At 33.3% G+C, this 19,479-nt stretch overlaps 2 protein-coding genes across 2 annotated transcripts; both read right to left on the bottom strand.

The window, feature by feature from the left end:
* Nucleotides 1–4,089, bottom strand: lsm10 (LSM10, U7 small nuclear RNA associated). The gene is made up of 2 exons (XM_056479955.1): nucleotides 4,005–4,089; nucleotides 1–530 (listed from the first exon to the last, which is right to left on the bottom strand). The coding sequence occupies exon 2, from the start codon at nucleotides 522–524 to the stop codon at nucleotides 162–164; it is 363 nt and encodes a 120-aa protein (XP_056335930.1). The 5' UTR covers nucleotides 525–530; nucleotides 4,005–4,089; the 3' UTR covers nucleotides 1–161.
* Nucleotides 4,090–5,288: 1,199 nt separating this feature from the next.
* On the bottom strand, nucleotides 5,289–18,808 carry oscp1a (organic solute carrier partner 1a). Its single transcript, XM_056480255.1, has 11 exons — nucleotides 18,697–18,808; nucleotides 18,071–18,100; nucleotides 17,016–17,170; nucleotides 16,178–16,345; nucleotides 14,207–14,287; nucleotides 13,931–14,034; nucleotides 12,254–12,382; nucleotides 11,407–11,476; nucleotides 10,716–10,861; nucleotides 7,210–7,270; nucleotides 5,289–5,408 (listed from the first exon to the last, which is right to left on the bottom strand). The coding sequence occupies exons 1-11, from the start codon at nucleotides 18,806–18,808 to the stop codon at nucleotides 5,289–5,291; spliced, it is 1,176 nt and encodes a 391-aa protein (XP_056336230.1).
* Nucleotides 18,809–19,479: the final 671 nt, after the last annotated feature.

The following is a 19,479-nucleotide window of genomic DNA, read 5'->3' as shown; positions in this document are numbered from 1 at the left end:
TTATTTCACCACACTAATCTGTTTATTTAATTCTCAATCCCCCAGAGACGCACAAAATAAGCAGAAGTCATTTTCCCACACAACCTAGAAACCATTTTAGTATAAACAAACTATTCGACAATAAGCATTCCCATCAAAAATACACTGCAAGCATCAGTCAGCTACTTTTTCTTTGAGTATTCCTTCCGTCCGCCGCCTGCTCCAAAGTTTCGCACGCGGTGTATTTTGGAGAGCTGCGCCTCTATTGTCTCTATAATGTTGACCTGGTCAGGGATGTGGACGTATCGCACGTTTCTGCCAGTGATGAACAGATCATCCATGCTTGACTTGCGTCCTCGTCTGTCCCTGTATAGGACGTTCTCCAGGCGGATGTTCATGAAAGCGTCCACATTTATCACTCGACCCCTCGCCGTGCTCTCGTCTCGCAGGTCAACGGTGGTCACCTGTCCATGCAGACCCTGCAGGAGGATCACCAGACTGTTCTCAGCGATGGTGCGTTCACGAATGGAATGGCTCACGTCCATATTGATCTGTGCACAAAATAATCCTAAACAATCAGACAATGTCATTTGTGTAACATAATAAATGATTTAATATTAAATAAGGATGTAACGATTAACCGATTTCACGATTTTTTTATTTAGGGGTTTTTCACCTTTATTATGACAGGACAGTAGAGAATTCAGACAGATAAGCATTGAGAGCAGAGAGAGGGGAAGGATCGGCAAAAGACCTCCAGCCAGGAATCGAACTCGGGTCACCGTAAGCACGTTGGTTCTATATGTCAGCGCGCAGTACCACTAGGCTACTGACACTGACCCGATTTCACTATTAACCACGCTTTAATTCGTCACGGTCAAGCGGCAACCTCCTGCTCTCCCTCGGGAAGCCAATACGGAAGTAACTGAAACTGCAATTCATCAAAATTCCGCTAGTCCTGCCTCCATAATAGAGCAAATTGCAATTGAGCCCACTGTTAGAATGGTCAACTTTACAGCAGAAAAAAGGTGTTTACAGCCTGGTACAAAGAACGATTTTGGTTCATATAGCTATTATTACCCTCCATGACAACTGTGAGGGGGGTGATTTTTTTTATAACTCATCCATTTCCTTTATATTAGGTTATATTAAGTTTGCATAATTAAGGGCGTGGCCACTTGAGTGACAGCTAGGTCTCGCTGGTCGCCGTCACTTCACCTCAGCTGAATCCGGCAGATTAGCCACTGATCTCGGCATATTCATCGGATCTTTGTGTTGTTTTATGTGGCTTTACACAGTCAGCTGCCTTTTGGACTTATTTCTTTCAATTATCAGATGATATGGGATGCTGTGTGCACTTAATTGTGCTCACAAACCATTCATGTGGCCTCGTTTCCCATGTGAGCAAAGTTATATAATTGTATACCATCTCTATAAATGTATTTGTTTTATTTAAGATCATTTATCATTAATATTTTTCTTTAGACCCATAAAGCACTCCAGAATGTGACAGATTGATTAGCTGTAGGCTCTAGAACAGCCATCTGAAGCGTTATCATACAGTGTTATGCTGGATTTCATCAATAGTCTTGCTTTTACTAACACACACTATATCTGAAGTGTTTGGAAGTATTTTGCGTTTTCCTCCTGTAGAAAAACTTCATAAGAACAATGTTTAGTGGCTCAATGTATTACTACAGTGTTTTTAAAAGTCTAAACACTTTATTGATATAGTGTACAGCCAAGCACATGTGGTCAGAACACAAACGAGTCGCAGGTAATAAAGTATCAGGTGTTTCTCCCAAAGTAAAGTCTGTCTGCCAGGTCTAAGCAAAGTGCCAGCAGGTGTCTGTAGCTCCGCTCACTCTCCGCCTCTTTGCCCTTGTTTGGTATCCCGCCGTGGGTGCGATGACGCGCGAACAAAATGGCGACGGTTGGCCACGCCTACTTGTAGCTTCTTTTGCAGTGTTCAAAAACCTATGGGTGACGTACTCCGTTTATATATTTTACAGTCTATGGTCACGGTTAATTAATCGTAAAGGCTTCTGCACGGAACAAAACTGCTGCAACTAAACAGTTATGCTAATTAGGGCTATGCGATTTGGCCTAAAATTAAAATACCGATTAATTTACCATTTTAACTTGATTACGAATAATGAACGATTATTTTATTCATTTACTTTATGTTTTTGCCCTCATAGACAGGTTTTGTGCAGTAAATATACTCCCATATTACAAGTGAGAGATTTTGAATGTAAGGTGGATTACTTGATTTTAAAATAATAGAAACATACACTATCTTCTACCTATGATTATTTATTAAATATTAACGCTAAACGGCTGAAATTAAAACATACATTGCCTAAAATACGGCTCTCTGCGACACCCACCAACGTCACTGATACCAAACCGACCAATCACAAAGCTTGCGCTACTCATTGTTGTGACATGCAAGTACATTTTTTGAGAGATGCGCAGGTATGCGAAGGCTGCGCCGGACTGTACTCGTGCCCTCGGCAGAAGTATAATATCATAATAATATATTAAGTATAAAAAAATTAGATCGATTGTAGGTTTTAAATGTCGATTTCGATTAATCGGCCAGCCTTAATGTTTTGAAATTAATAAATGCATAATAATGTTAAAAAACGTGATTATTCCTCAAACTATATTTGTACAACCAAAATCTATAATCATTGCATTCCTAATAATAGGTAATGACTTAACAAAAATAACAGCAGGTTCAGTGCTTAACATATGAGTCAACCCCTCACAAATTTCTCATTTAAATTAATATTTTCTCTAGGAAGCGTTACAATATCACATTTATGCATATACATTACATTTGTCAAATCTGGAGCTAATCTAACAAAATAATTCATGAAAACGATCCAAAAGTAGTTTGTAGATTTTTCCCCAATATTTCGCATGAATTTAAATGTAATCTTTCTATTTCGAAATATGTTTGGTGACCAAAATATTATTTTAATATATATATATATATATATATATATATATATATATATATATATATATATATTTAATAAATCTGTTTTGTTTAAATGCACCAAAATATATTACCTATATTCACTGAGAAACAGATAAAAATACGTATAAGCTTGAAATAGTCATAAGCTCAATAACAATTTAAATGTTCTGGGCATGTGCATGCTTGCAGATAATTAATGATAATTACAGGTTTACTGCACTGCTGACTGACAAACCACACACCGCCGTTTATGAAATGAATTGATGGAAAATATGCAAAGCAAGTTTGTTTTCAAAGGTGAAATATGTTGTCAAATGTCTTGTAAAAATATTTTCAAGCCACATTAATAAAACACAACATACACATACATATGTAATGTTTCCATTAATTAATGCACTGTTTAATAACCTTCATACTTGTGTTTGTGTATGTGATGAGAGTCTAACATCAATTTAAGCCAACTATTATTTATTTATTTTATATTATATTCAATTTTACTTCACTAAATATAGTATGTATACCAAGACTAGTTTTCAATTCAAGTTTGTACAGCTCTTTACACAATTATTAATGTTTTAAAGTAGCTTTACAAAAGCTGCACATTATTGCAGTGATGTTAGTGAGATTATTAAAATATATTAGTTACCATAACTGTATTAGTTACTAATAATATAAACATGTAAACATAGTTAACCTGCAGTTTTAGTTACTCAATTATGTGTGTGCGCGTATAGGTAATGTTTATGTGCATCTTTATACTGACTCCATCTTTATATTGTTTCTAAAGTTAAATAACGAAATAAACAATAATGACGACTATCTAATAAATGCATACTGGATAGTAGCTAACGTAACTTATCACTGTAAAGTATCCACTTGACTACTAACTAGTTGAACTGAAAACGTCAACTGACTTATTGAAGCACGCGAGAGTTGTAACTTAACAGAGGAAAGAAAATGACTGCCCATTTCCCATTGAAACCACAGCCACTTATAAAATGCTGCTGAACTAGAGATAGAATAAAACATTTGTTACCTTCCTTGATGTTGTCTAACATGCTCAAGACATGTTTACGTCCTAATGGTTTCGAGCACCGCGCTTTGTCGCAGCTGATGATGACGTCATCAAGATGTACCGGATTGAAATCGCTCGCACTCCCTCTGGCGGCTCATTACTTGTACAACTTGGGTTCGTTTACAAACTTCTCGTTTTTTATTTATGGTAAGTTATCTATTAAAATGCAGCTGCTTTCTGTATGCTGGGCAAGCTGTTGATACTACTTATTTTAAGACGCGTTGACTGTAGTCGACATTTTGATTTAAACGTCCTTTCAGAATAACGTTAACGTTAGCTTTGTTTAAAATGTCCAAAATAGTCGATACACCTCTGTATTTATTTACCATATATTCTTTATTATTAAATGACTTTATGCTAAATTTGAACTGTATTACATTTATGAAAAAACTCAAACTAATTAAAATGTAAAGGATAATTCATATATTAATTCATTCGACTATAGCAAAACAAACATGACGTATAATTTTATCCTGACGGTTAAAATAATATTTGGCCGAAAATCATCAGCTAATACAGAAAATGAAACCGTTTTTTGCTTAAGTAAACTATTTATACCTGCTATTTTGCAGCAGTCATTCATTAATTTCCATTATTCATCAGGGGTTGCCACAGCAGAATGAACCGCCAACTTATCCAGCATATGTTTTTTCCAGCTGCAACCCAGTACTGGGAAACATCCAAACACACTTATTCACACTCATACACTACGGCCAATTTAGTTTATTCAATTCACCTATAGCACATGTGTTTGGACACTGGGGGAAACCGGAGCACCTGGAGGAAACCGGAGCACCTGGAGGAAACCCACGCCAACACGGGGAGAACATGCAAACTCCACACAGAAATGCCAACTGACCCAGCCGGGACTCGAACCAGCGACCTTCTTGCTGTGAGGAAACTAGCAATTTCAAGCAACAGTCAAATAAATTGAATAACATTCGTTATTTTCTTTTAATGAACGATTTCCCATTAGACGTTGTCCATTCAGAATTTTTGTCAGGGGACACAATTTAACAATTTTCTCATTAAAAGTAGTCAAAAATGTTAATACAACACATTACATAAAGTGTGAAGCAAATAAAACCATAAAGGGAACCAATAACAGCTGAATATACCTTCCAGCTTGTCCTTAATAATGCTTATGAAAGTAAATATGCCAGGCATCTTCTAACCTAGCATATTTTTTGTGACCTTTCAGACCTGCCACATGTTTTCTGACTCACAGATTTCAGCAACTGACCTTTAGAGCTCATCCATCATGGCCAGCAAATCGTCACCCTTGTTTCCCAGTTCCTCCGTCTGGTTTCCCTCTTCATCAAACTCTCCCGCTATGCGAGCCAGTTCAGTGCTGGCCAGCTCATCCTGGTAATACCAAGGTAATTTTTTATTAACAACAACCACAACAAGTTATCAATCAATCAATCAGTCGGTCTGTCTGTCTGTCTGTCTATATTGTATCCATCCATCCATCCATACATTATCTATCTATCTATCTATCTATCTATCTATCTATCTATCTATCTATCTATCTATCTATCTGTCTATCTGTCTGTCTGTCTGTCTGTCTGTCTGTCTGTCTGTCTGTCTGTATTGTATACATCTGTCCAACTCTATCATCTATCTATCCATCATCCATCCATTATGTATACATCTATCCATCTGTCCGTCCGTCCGTCCGTCCGTCCGTCTGTCTGTATTGTATACATCTGTCCAACTCTATCATCTATCTATCCATCATCCATCCATTATGTATACATCTGTCTATCTATCTATCCATCCATCCATCCATCCATCCATCCAATATACAGTAAGTAATATAGTGTATATATATATATATAAATGTGGTCTCTTTACACTGGTATTCAGGGTTTCCACAGGTGATGGAATTTCTGATATATCACAGATATTTAAAAGGTCTATTTTAATAATTTAAAATCAGTATTATTTATTTATTTTTTGTCCACGTCATGGAATATTATGGATTTTTTATTAACTTTTTATGAATATACGTTTTGTTTTCTTTTGTTTTGTTTTCTTTTTATTTGAGTTTTCACGGTTTACCTATTGTTATGATTAGTCAATTCTTTCTGTGCCTTTTATTTCTTTCTCACTTGTCATCCGGCAATCAAATACATTAAAACAATCTGATATGAAAATGACAGTTTACAAAATCAATCAGCATGAGTTGTTTTGTTTTGCTAAAAACTAATAGAAGTGAATGAGATCGGGAGTCTTGACACATTTAAGTTACAATGGCTCATATGTAAGAAATAAGGTGGATAGTACGGCTACACAATATGTTATTTTAGCATCGATATCGCAATGTGTGAATCCGCAATAGTCACATCACAGGACGAACAATGTGGAGTCAGGATTCCAACTGTTCAGCACACATGATCATTTCGGGGTCATTTCAGCTGAACAATGTAAAAAGTGATTTTAAGGGCTCTGTAAACATTTCAAACAAGTTTAAAGCAGTATGAACCATTGAACCATTACGTTTGTAGCTTTAACAAAGATGAATTGCGCTTAATATACAGCTTAATTGTACATTTGATTCTTTTATTTCTGTACCTGTATAGTTTTAGACTCCTTCATTTGTATATTTGTTCTACTTTATCTCTGCTTGTAGCTTGTTTATTATATTTTATGCAAATGCTACAAAATCATCCCAATCAATCTAAAATTATTAAGTTGATTATTTATCTTGTGAAATATCGCAATATAAATCGCAGAAAGTAAAATATTGCAGTGTAAGATTTTTCCAGTGCAAACTCCACACAGAAATGCCAACTGACCCAGCCGGGACTCGAACCAGCAACTTTCTTGCTGTGAGGTGACAGGGCTAACCACTGAGCCACTGTGCTACCCTGGAATTTTATTTCGTTATATTAGATGTACTGATTGTTCTCATAAAACATTAAATCTGAAAATGAAAACAAAAATCTGAATTTGAAGATACAAATATGTGGTTGCTTGTTTAATTCCTGGTAACTTCCTTTTGGATGGAATTAAAATCATGAGCTAAAAGCCCTGGAGCGAAACCTGTGATTCTTACTAAGACAGATTTGACTGGTAGCAAAAAAAAAAAAACACATCCTCCCCTGGGCAACAGAATAAAGCAAAACGAGGATACGAGAAGGTTTTGTGAAGTGAGTGACACCTGCGTGGCTTGAATGTTAATGACTGCTGATGAATGTTGATCAGTTCCTTCTGAAGTTCCACTGAAAAGCAATCAAAGATAGTTGGTTATTTATTATAGCAATGAAAATTTTAGTCTGTTATTTTTTTTATTTTATTTTTTTTCAATCAGGCTTCAATGTAGGTCAATTAAGTTAATAATTAAGTATAATTAAGGGATTATGCTAAAAGGAAGCATTTATTTGAGTAATATAACCAAGTATAACCAAAGTAAATTAAAGTAACTCTATTACTATGAATTTTTAATTGTGATTTCCTATTGATGCTGATGTTTTCAATGACAAATCATTCTTAAGAAATTCTAATATGCTGATGTGGTGCTAATTGTTGATTATTATTTATATAGTTTTTATTTTTAATGTTAAAAGTTCAATATTTTGAGAAAACCTTGTTTTTTGTCCCCAGGAATATTTGATGAATGAAAAAAAATGTTTTAAATTAATGCATCCTTGCTGATTAAATAAATAGTGAAATAAATCTTGACTATTTTTTTAATTACCCTAGACCAGGGGTCATGATTTATGGCAGGGGTCACCAATCTCGTTCCTGAAGGGCCGGTGTCCCTCCAGGATTTAGCTCCAACTTGCCTCAACACACCTGCCTGGATGTTTCTAGTATACCTAGGAAGACCTTGATTAGCTTGTTCAGGTGTGTTTGATTAGGGTTGGAGGCAAAATCTGCAGGACACCGGCCCTCCAGGAACAAGTTTGGTGATCACTGCCCTAGACCGTTCAATGCTATCATGATTTCCGCTTAAATATTAAGCGACAAATATTCGATTAGAATGATTTTTGAAGGATCTTGTCTCACGGATTGACTATTGATTATGAAAATTCAACTTTGCATTACAGGAATAAATTACATTTTAAATATCATTCATTCATTCATTTTCTTTTCGGCTTAGTCCCTTTTACATTTTAAATATATACACTGTAAAACCTAACAGTGAAAATCACTAAATGAAATAACTTTAACTTATAAGATTAACTTATAATTATTTAAAAAGTAACTTTGACTTAACAAAAAGAGTTATGATAACTCATAAACTGATTATATCAAGCAGAACTCAAACTGAATGATTTATGAATGAATAAATTCTATTTCCTTGTGTTAACTTAACTTTAATGCTAGAAGCAATACCAAATCATTTGAGTAGCTGTAGAGTATATAGTTGTTTGGGCCCAATTCAATGTTTAAGTTACTAACACTCTAAATGTTTGACGATATAAACATGAATAATATATGTGTATATGACTCAGTATACAGTATATATAGGTTAACAGTACTCAAACCATTTGGTTTCAAAAATTAAATGGTTAGCTGCAATCGGTTTCCTCAAACAGATAGAGTTAACTTTATCGGGTTTTACAGTGTAGCTATGGAAAAAACAATCGAATGTCAAAATTCTCCGTTTCTTTGATGTTTTACGATTTTTTTGGATTGAATAAAACAGAAAACACACTTGTTTTATTCTGTAAACTACTGATGACGTTTTCTTGCAAATTTAAATAAAAATGTGCAGCGTTGTGGAAAGTTACTTTTAAAAGTAACATATTAAAATCTTCTTAAAAGACTTAAAAAGTAACTAAATGAAGTAACTAAACGAATAAAAAGTAACTAAATAAAGAAAAGTTACTTTTTAAGCAATTTAATGTGTTATGCTATTTATGTTTTTTTTAAATCTCTGCTGGGCTTAAGAATAATAAATAAATAATAATGTAAAATATAACTCAAACAAAAATTCCCAACACTGATTTTGAATATTTGTTTGTGCATTACAGTTTTTCACTTTGGTCCATTTCTCAGATCAGAATTGAAATTCTCTAAATTACTTGTTTAATCTTCACATTATTTAGTCACTTGTGCTCATCAAAAAAGCAGTTTCTCATTTCTCTGAACAAGTTGCAATTGCTTGCGTACATCCATGCAAATGATTATGTGCAATTCTCTAATCTTTCCCACATTATCAATTGCGTATGTCATGCTGGTCAAAATGTATTATTTTGGTCTCTGTTGAATAGTCTCACCCAGCATAACATTTATTCGTTTGTTCATGGCATAAAGCTTTACATTCAAAATGGCTGAACAAGTTGTCATACTTTGTCATAATGCATTTTTCTATACATTTCCTTTAGACTTTTTTTTCCTAAATCTGTATACAATTGGTCAATTTCTCGCAGGTGAATCTTGACTTTATCTAATGAAGGTGCATCTCAATTGATCTATGTTCACATTTTACTTTTGTTTTGTTTTTTTCTTTGTGCTATGCAGTGCTGGCTTTTCCTTTTGTATCACAATGACATTATCTGTCAACAAATTACAGTACAAAGCCATAAAATTAGCCATAGTTTACATCAGAACACCCCTCCAGAGTTATATTGACAACATGACAAGTAATTTGACTGTCTTATTCGTAAACAATGACACATGGACTTTTAATTCTGATGGCACTGATACATTCATTGACACAGAAATTTAGTTTTGAGTATTAAACTAATGAAAGATTTTGAGCAAGCGACTTTCTTTTGCAGGTAATCCATGGTGTTTCGCTATTGGTACACGTTGTTTTGAGAAGTGCACTTACTGCTTTGCAAAATTTCAATTCTGATCTGAGAAATGTACCAAAGCGACTGAGAAAAGCTGTAAGCAACAAAAAGGTGTAATGTTTTCAGACATTCCAGTATTTTTTTTCACATAACATAATACCAGTGTTTTAAGAAATCGATATTTGGAAAAATAACTCTGATTTTCAATCACAATATCTGAAAACATTTGTAAATCTTACCAATTGAAATTTTCTGGGGGGATAAAAATGAATTTTTATCACGTGATAATGTAAAAACATGTTATCGGACCTTTTGTAGAATAAAACAAATATTAACGTTTGACTCAAAACCTGCTAAATCCAAAGAATTTTGAATGGGACTTTTAATTTGTTTTTTATTTTCAATTATTTGCAGCTGTATGTTTAAACGAATAAAATATTTATAGGTAACACTATACAATAAGATCTTAATAAATATTATTAATTAAGGTTGCATTTACTAACATGAACAAACAATGAACAACACACTTAATACAGTATTTGTTCATGTTAGTTAATGAAAATACAGTTGTTCATTGCTAGTTCATGTTAACTCATTAATGTTAATAAGCATGAATTGAATTTTATTAATACATTAGTAAATGTTTAACTATGATAATAGATGCTGCACAAGTATTGTTCATTATTAGTTCGTGCTAGTAAATACATCGACTATTAAAACCTAATTGTAAAGTCCCATTTATTTTTGTAATACTCTAGTAAATATGACTGTATTTCCTTCATAAACATAGCATTTATTCGCAGAAGAGCTGTACCAAAAATAATGTTTTGTGTGTGTGTCTAAAAGCACAACAGTAAATCAAGCAGGCCATAGAGCTTGTGTGTGGACGTGGCAGGATTATGCTTGGATTAGTAATGCTCACCTGCTCTCCTCCTCCTGGTTTAAAGCCAGCAGGTTGACTTTGAATCCAGCGTCCACATTGGAGAGCTTCTGCACCTCCATTCCTCCCATCAGTTTCGCGAGCAGATTGAGCTCCTCGGTGGCCAAAGGATTGGGTGTCGAATCTGCCTGATTTTCACACAAAATGCAATGACAGTGAGAAAGCCTTGGGGTGTAATGATAAAACCCCATGCTAATTTCCTATAGATTATTAAGGTAGCACTGTAATCGTTGAAGCATATGAGCAGAAATATTTATTTTGAAATGTATTGAGCTAAATGAGAATGCAATATGTACAGTGCTCAGCATAAGTGACAACTTATACATTTCTCAGTGAATATAACATGAATACATAATGAGCAGTACATTTATTACAGTATTTATTCATTTTGTAATGTTATTTAAGGAAGATACAGTCATTTATTGTTAGTTCTTGTTAACAAACAGTGCATTAAATAATGTTAACAAGCACAACATTGTAATAACACATTAATATATGTTGAGCTATGATTAATAAATGCTCTACAAGTATTGTTCATTATTAGTTCATCTTAGTAAATACATTAACTAATAAAACCTCATTGTAAAATGGTAATATGTATGTTCTTGTATGTTTTACTGCAGTATGAGATGTACTCCTGGAATCTGCTGTGGAGCCTGCAGTGAGGGTGTACCTGCTTTGGCTTCCCTCTGCTGGTGTGCGTGGATGACGGGTTCATGTCTTCAGGTGAGGGTGTGCTGTACCTGTGCAGAGGTCACCAGAAATTATTCACATTTAATAAGACCGTAATATATCATATGTATAATAATATAATTGTGCAAATTAATTTGAATAATACCAAAGACAAAGGTATTTTATTGATTATATAATCACATCATGTGTTTATTTAGATTAAAAAAAGCTTAACAACACACACACACACACACACACACAATATAAAACTATTGTTTACGTTTCTTCCATTTTGTTTTTATTTATAATTTATTTTATATTTATTTTGACAATACACAATACTAATGTTTGAACTTTAAAAAATCTGCATATATAATCATAATTTTTAGTCATCTTTTATTAAAATGGCATTATTTTTAATAATGTTTAACACGTATATTATGTCTAACGTTGTTTCTTTGCCAAATATTATCCTAAAATAAACCAAACACCAATGGAAAGCTTACCGAAATTACCAAAAACAATTTGACTGTATTTTAGTATTATTTCTTGAGTTGGAAAAATAGAAATTTTACACACTTAAAAGAGATTTCTGCTGCTTGTTCAAACTACTAATTTCAAATTAGACACACAATTTTTTGAGACAAAATTTAAATAAAAACAAAAAGACACTTATGACCAGGGCCACATATTTTATATCCTTATTAATATATTGAAACAATATAATGAATCAAATATTTTAATTACAATTTAATTAAATAAACTGTATATATACACAATTAATAATATTTAGTATTTTATTCTAGTAACAGCATCCTTAATCCCTAATTATTAATGTTGATATTTACATGTTGGTGCCTAGAAGTGTGACCCTGTCTCCATAGAGGTCCAATGATCCTGGGTTTAAAGCACTCGTGTAGCTTCCTCCACTGGGAAATCTGCTCCTCGTCACCTCTCTGCCTTTTGCATTAAACAACCTGCAAGACACGATTTTCTATGAGTGTGCAATATGACAATATATAGTCATATACGGGGATGCAAACAGAAACATGAACGACAGCATCATGAGAAATTTGCAATCTTAAAAGTACAAAGTTTACATTTTGCATTTTATTCAACAATATTTTACATTTTTTTATGTTGGACCCGTAATCATTGCTTTTTGAAAAGCGTTTTATATTTAATTTTTATTTTATATTTCTATATTTCTAATCAAACATTTGCATTCTAAGTAAAGTGAGAAATATGATCACATATGAATGAGTAGATTTCTGAATATATACTTAATGTTAAAAATAATTAGTCCTTGACATATGTTTAATATATACATACATATATATATATATATATATATATATATATATATATATATATATATATATATATATATATATATATATATATATATATATATATATATATGTAAACTAACAATTGATTCAAGTTACAGAAATTGTACTATATATATATATATGTAAAACACAAAAAAATTTTTTATGAGGCTAATCATAAAATCACGTAACAATATGCAATTTAAAAGGGTAACTACTAGTATATAATAGTGACAACAGAGGACAGAGTCCTAATAGTTTGGTTTAAAACAAGCATGCACGAATGTGACAATCAAAAATAATGGCTAATTGATGTTTAAAGGAACCTATTAAATGTAAAGTAATAAGCCAGTAAAGAAAGTAAGTTAAAAAGCTGTCTTTCCATGTATGCACAGGCCCTATTGAGTTAACTTAAATAAAAGTGAACTAAATTGTTGTAACTATCTTGATTGATGCTTTTATTCAGTATTAAAATGATTATATAAGCTACATACTGTATACATACAGCCAATTGCCAAGGCTAGCTAATCAATCAAAGAAACATTGACTTTCGTCGTTTCTTTGCCTACTTTCATTTAAAATTTGGGTCGGGTGTAATAGTACACCACCTTTTTTTTAAAGATTACACCACTCTACAGAACCTATATACATATACAGCAAGATAAATTGTGCAATGAATTTAAATACAGTATTTTTTGCTGTAATTGATTTATAGTAAGTTGCTGGCGAACTGCTGCCAGTAAGTTACTGTAGATTCTACAGGAAATTGTTAACAGTATATATGATGTGAGATTTTTGTCATATCACCTAGATATAATGAATTATTGACTGCAAGGATGTGATCTTATTTCTGTGAAACCTCAGTGTTTTTCAGTCAAAAACTTCTAATTACCACAATATAATACAATTTACTATTAAATAGTATGTTTAGAATAGTATATCTACTACTAATAGTATATTTAGTATAAAATATAGCAGTGTTTCCCAACCCTGTTCCTGAAGGCATACCAACAATCCACATTTACAACCTCTCCGTAATCAAACACACCTGAATCATCTTATCATAACATCAGAAGAGACTCCAGAGGTCAGAAAAGGGAGACATCCAAAATATGTACTGTTGGTGTGCCTTCAGGAACAGGGTTGGGAAACACTGTAATATAGTATAAATTTGTAACCTTTCGTCCATTTTACCTGATTAAACCAGGAACCTGAAGTCCATAAGGCACCGGCCCTGAGGTCTGCAGCACAAAGTGCCCATTTGGATTCTGGATTTTTTCTTTCAAGAAGATTGAAACCTGATTGACGAAAATGTCATGAAATCAGTTTCATTATGACTACTTGGCAACACCCCAGCTTGAATGTTCTTACATAAATGTCATGAGATGATTTGCATATAACCGTATGGCCTGGCAGCGTTCCACTGCAAACACTCAGGATAAACCTCACAGGTAAGAACCATTCACTCACCCTGATTTGCATATCTTGAAAGAGAAGCAGCAGTGTGTGCCTGATGAGTTGAAGCTCACCGTCGGATAAGGGTGTGTATACCTTGGAAGAAGAGCCTTTTAATAACATTGCCACAGAAAAGCAACTTGATCTCCAGTTACTTCATAACATAAGCACAAATGAACCTGAATAGTTTTTAAAAGAGATGTAGTGATATACAGTTGAATGCAAAATATTTTGACATGTAACTTCTTTTTCTCAAATGTTTCCGAAGTGATGTTAAACGGAGATGTGGATTTTCTATTATATATTTTTATTCTGGAGAAAAGCTTATGTCTGTTAGTTTGGCTGGAATAAAAGCAATTTTTATGGTCAATATTAAGAAATATAAGAAATATATATTAAGAAACCTTAAGAAATATATATTTTTCAATTGTCTACAGAACAAACCACTGTTGCCTATAGCGACCTGCCTAATTAAAGGTGCAGTATGTAAGTTTGACACCCAGTGGTTGAACTAGGTATTGCACTCCTGGTTCAAAACACACGCAAGCGCAGGTTGCCAGATTGATGACACCAACTGGAGCGAGCCTGACTATCGAGCCTAAAAGCTGATTTAGTTCTGTTCTAAATAAAAGCAACGGCACGCGATAGGAGGAATATTTTCCATATTAAAAGAGTTTTTGTCCTAACCAACACCTGAAATGTAAATCTTAGAAACTATTCTATATTTTTTTTGCAGCTGAACAACAGGATAAACTGATAATGATCACCTCAGGTGCACCTCATGTGCTTTATTCTGTGTTAAATGCTAATAATGTTAGTTTGAATGCCATTTCACATGACATTTACAGCCATACTACTGAAAGCAGCAGCAGATTCACTTCAGATCTTGAAAATAAAATAAACCGTCTGAAATTGAAGTTGTTGCAAGCCAACACACATCAGTGATTTAGCCTGTACATTTAATAATGTTAAAGAGGTTTAACATGTATTAATTAGATTATAAACCTCACCATTTCGTTGGAGTGCAGTGAGTGCGCTATTCTGTGCTTCTGAATGCCTGAATTTAAATTTCGGTTGTATTTTGTCTGGTGCAAACAGCCAAATTGCTTATCACTGCAAATCTGGTCACGTAGCGTGTTGTTGGGAGAAGGGATTACAATGTAACCTGCTCACCTAATGTTTACATTTGCAATATTATTTCCTAATTAATAACCTCATGTGGAACTCTAAAGCTGCATCTAATTTCGCAGTCTGTAACTGTCCACAGGAGGTTGCATTTCGGTCGCAGACACATGCTTTGAGAGCGTTACTGACTGAATGAACGAAATGTTCAGTTTTCCAACAAGGCAACCAAGGGTGCTGAAATATAATTGATTAAACTGGCGGGTTAAAGAGACCAAAACAAAAACAGACGTTCTGCGTTACGCACATATTTAAAGCAGAATATCTGACTTCAGCATTGTTTTTCAGATAAACAAGAATGTTCACTTAGCATGTTTCTTAAATACACGCAAACATAATATATTTTTATGCTTTAGAAGAGTCAAAAACCTAACCTAACTTGCCTATTAAGGCTTTAAATTGTACTTTAGGCTGCTAAAGTACTATTATCCTGCACAATAAAGAGTATGTCTTCATAGTAAAGACCAAATAAATAGTTGCTAAAGTTAACTGATAAATAAATAGAGTTAATAAAACTATTATGTTTAAAATAAAGTATTTGTGAAGTATTTGAAAAATGATTAAAAGCGCACACATTATTTGTACACAATGAAAAAGTATTTGAAAGCAGGATTTTGATTGGAGAAACACTATAAAAATTCAATATTAAATCATCTTAAAAACTAAATTGAAATGATTTATTAATGCAAACTACACTAATTCAAAATAAGTAAAAAAAACTGAATTCTTTTAGGTGCAACAAGTTGAAGTGTTGTTTTAACGTTAATACAATGTCTGACTTTTTGCAATGCAGTGGGAGTTTACCTCAATAAGCAGCCGCTGGGCTTCATTGATCTGGTTAACGAGGCTGGGATTATCCTTTACCAGTTCCTTGATGGCGTCTGTGTGGTTGAAGGTGATCAGCAGTAAATCTTGTGGACGTGGACACAAAACCAGCTGATACTTAAAGGCCATGGTCATCAAATCGTACAGCTGCCATTAAGAAAACAGAATTAGAGAGATGAGAACATTTTTGAGCCACATAAGCATGCATTCAAGTCATATTTAATATAGTATTACTATGATTGTATTACTATTAATGTCACTGACTGTTGCAAGTTCTGCCCGTGTTGGTGTGGGTTTCCTCCGGGTGCTCCGGTTTTTCCCACAGTCTAAACACATGCGCTATAGGGGAATTGAATAAACTAAATTGGCCATAGTGTGTGTGTGTGTGTGTGTGTGTGTGTGAATGAGTATTTATGAGTGTTTCCCACTACAGTGTTACAGCTGGAAGGGCATCCGCTGTGTAAAACATATGCATGCATCCGCTATATATGCATACGCTGTGTAAAACGGAATAGTTGGGGTACAGTGTGGCGACCCCTGATAAATAAGGGACTAAGCTGAAGGAAAATGAATGAATGAATAATAAAATATTGTGTATTATATAATATTCAGTATATAAAAACAGTATAATAATTAAATAATAATTACAGTATGTATAGTTTAATCAGGGAAGATTACGCTTATGATTTTCATTATAAGCTGGTCTAATGCTGGCAATAAAAAAGCAATGCATAAAATGTCTTATCGATACAGACTTTTAGACATTTGCATAACTGTATTGAAGTGAGTTCTGTAATGAAAAAAGGTGGGTTCATACCTTGTCCATGCTTGCCGGATTGAGACGCATAATAGATGTGTGTGCTATCCGAGTTAACACTGTCCGCAGGGCTCGGTGAGAGTACAGATCCTGCGGCTGCAAGAGCTCCTCCAGAAACACTTTACTAAACATAGTGCTCACTATATCATTCATAACTGCATAAAGAGAACGAGAAAGATGAGGGAGAAAGGAGAAATATTAAGATAAGGCTAAAATCTTTAACATCTCACAAAAGGACAGAAAAAATGGGTAGAAGCTCCATTATGCTGCCTTAAAGGGATATTACACCCAAAAATGAAAATGTACTCACTATTTACTCTCCCTTACAAATCTTTGTGTTTTCTATTCTGTTGAACACAAAAGAAGATATTTTGAAGAATGATGAAAATCTGTAACCATTGACTTCCATTGTAGGAAAAACAAATACTGTGAAAGTCAATGGTTACCTGTGTCCAGCTTTTCAACAAAATATTTTCATTTGTGTTCAACAGAAAGTCAAACAAGTGAAGGGTGAGTAAATGATGATCAAGTTTTCAGTTTTGGGTGTGCTATCCCATTTAAAAAATTGCTTTTGTTTTTGTTTAAATTAACTTTTTATTTATCTCAAATTACATCAGTCATTCTGACAAAAAAAAAAAAAAGTTAAATATTTTATAACTTAAAAAAATGTTGAAACTTGAATAACTTATTGATATAATTTACAGTAACATAAAAGCATTTGTTATCATTGTTTTGTTATTGAATTTTTAATAGTGTATTTATTATTATTATTATGTATTTGGTTAAGAACTAGACATAGAACTTATGATTAATTTTATTATATGTTATTATAGTTATTTATGTTTTTGTTTTGTCTGGAGGATGAGATAAAGTCATTTTTATGCTTTATTTTGAATTGTAAAGTGTATTTATTATGATCTATTTTTTGCATTATTATATAGCTTTTGAACTCTATTAGGCGTATTTTTATTTTTATTGTTTTAAACAATCATCTACATCTTTGCAAATAATTTTGAAGAATGTAACATAACAAATAGAAAGAAAAGTAAGTGTACCTCTTTTCCTGTCATCCTCTGTCCAACAGCCTGCAACACAGACATGAACCTCCATTTATTAAACATGGTACATGAAGCTTTTTCAAACTACCTTCTGCTAGTATAATATATATTTACTCAGGATAAAAACTAAAATAATGTAATAAGATTTTAGTTGAAAGCTTGTTTCAGTGTTTTATTTACTTCTGGTTTGTGTTTCTCTACTGATTTTGCTTCAAGTTTCAGGTTATTGTGTACAAAATGTCCTTAAAACAAACTTTAAAATTGTATTAGGCCTTTCAAAAATGTGTGCTCACAGTACACAAATATACAAAAATACCTATGAAAGCTGACAGCTTGTTTGATCAATTGGTTATATTATATATTATATACAAAAAAGACTAAAAATACCATAGTTTCAATATGATTAACACCTGACTAAGACTGTTTAACCATCAATGTGGCTTCAGTTTTTATTATCTGCACTTTATTTCTAGGCTATTTTGAGATATAAGAAATTATCTACTCTAAATGTTTTATCATAAATGAATGTGACGAAACACAAGGCTATTTAATGTAGTTGTTGGTAGTTTTCTATAGCAGGAGTTGTTCGTTTAGCAGCTATACTGTAGTCTACTGTTGGTTACCTCTCTGAGTTTTTTCATCGTTTTCATCCGGCGCTCGGAGGCGCTGATCCAGAATGTAGATCATTTCTCCGCCGAGGTTTATAATGAGCAAAGGAAGAGTTCTTTGAGACATGTTGAAGTAGTTTTTGTACGTTTTGGTTACACAAATTTGTTGCTGAAGTTCATTTTCTTCTCGCTTTCTCTTCAGACGGTCACATCATAAGCGAGCGCTTCTAGCGGGGCATTATGACGTCACCTAATACCGCGCTGACCCACTGCTCCAGTGCGCGCGCGCGCTCTCAAACACCTGTCATCGCAGGATTATTAGCATAACTACTTATTCCTTGGTATTTTTTTAAATAGATCTCATTTAATGCATGCGTCGTGCGTTAATGATGTCGTTAATTAGCCTAATTTTAGAAACATCTTGTTTTTGTGTACTTTTTTCTCAGGTAATTTAAACATTTGAATGATGTTTTGTTTTATTGAATTGTTCCAGTTACAGAAATAAAGTTGATGCTACCCTAAAATATAAGATTTTAAAATAGCATTTTTTACTTACTATTTACTTTCCCTTACAAATTTGTATATGTTTTTAAAATTCTGTTGAACACAAATGAAGATATTTTGAAGAATGATGAAAACGTGTAACCATTGACTTCCATTGTAGGAAAAGCAAATACTGTGGCAGTCAATGGTTACCAGTTTCCAGCTTTCTCCAAAACATCTTCTCTTGTGTTCAACAGATGAAAGTAAAAGTCAAACAGCTAACAATTGTTTTGGCTAATGATTATGTTTTGCTTT

This window comes from Danio aesculapii, chromosome 19 (genome assembly GCF_903798145.1).
Source record: "Danio aesculapii chromosome 19, fDanAes4.1, whole genome shotgun sequence".
NCBI lineage: Eukaryota > Metazoa > Chordata > Actinopteri > Cypriniformes > Danionidae > Danio > Danio aesculapii.
Note: the sequence above shows the minus strand (reverse complement) of the source record. Positions and strands in the feature narration are given on the sequence as shown.

What these genes read in the sequence shown, in the direction of transcription:
- lsm10 (XM_056479955.1), bottom strand. Translation starts at nt 524, where the DNA reads ATGGACGTGAGCCATTCCATTCGTGAACGCACCATCGCTGAGAACAGT.
- oscp1a (XM_056480255.1), bottom strand. Translation starts at nt 18,808, where the DNA reads ATGTCTCAAAGAACTCTTCCTTTGCTCATTATAAACCTCGGCGGAGAA. An exon ending in ACACTTCTAGGCACCAACAT is followed by an intron (nt 11,477 to 12,253) that starts GTAAATATCAAC and finishes ACCTCTGCACAG; the next exon opens with GTACAGCACACCCTCACCTG. An exon ending in GCAGAGGGAAGCCAAAGCAG is followed by an intron (nt 10,862 to 11,406) that starts GTACACCCTCAC and finishes TGTGAAAATCAG; the next exon opens with GCAGATTCGACACCCAATCC.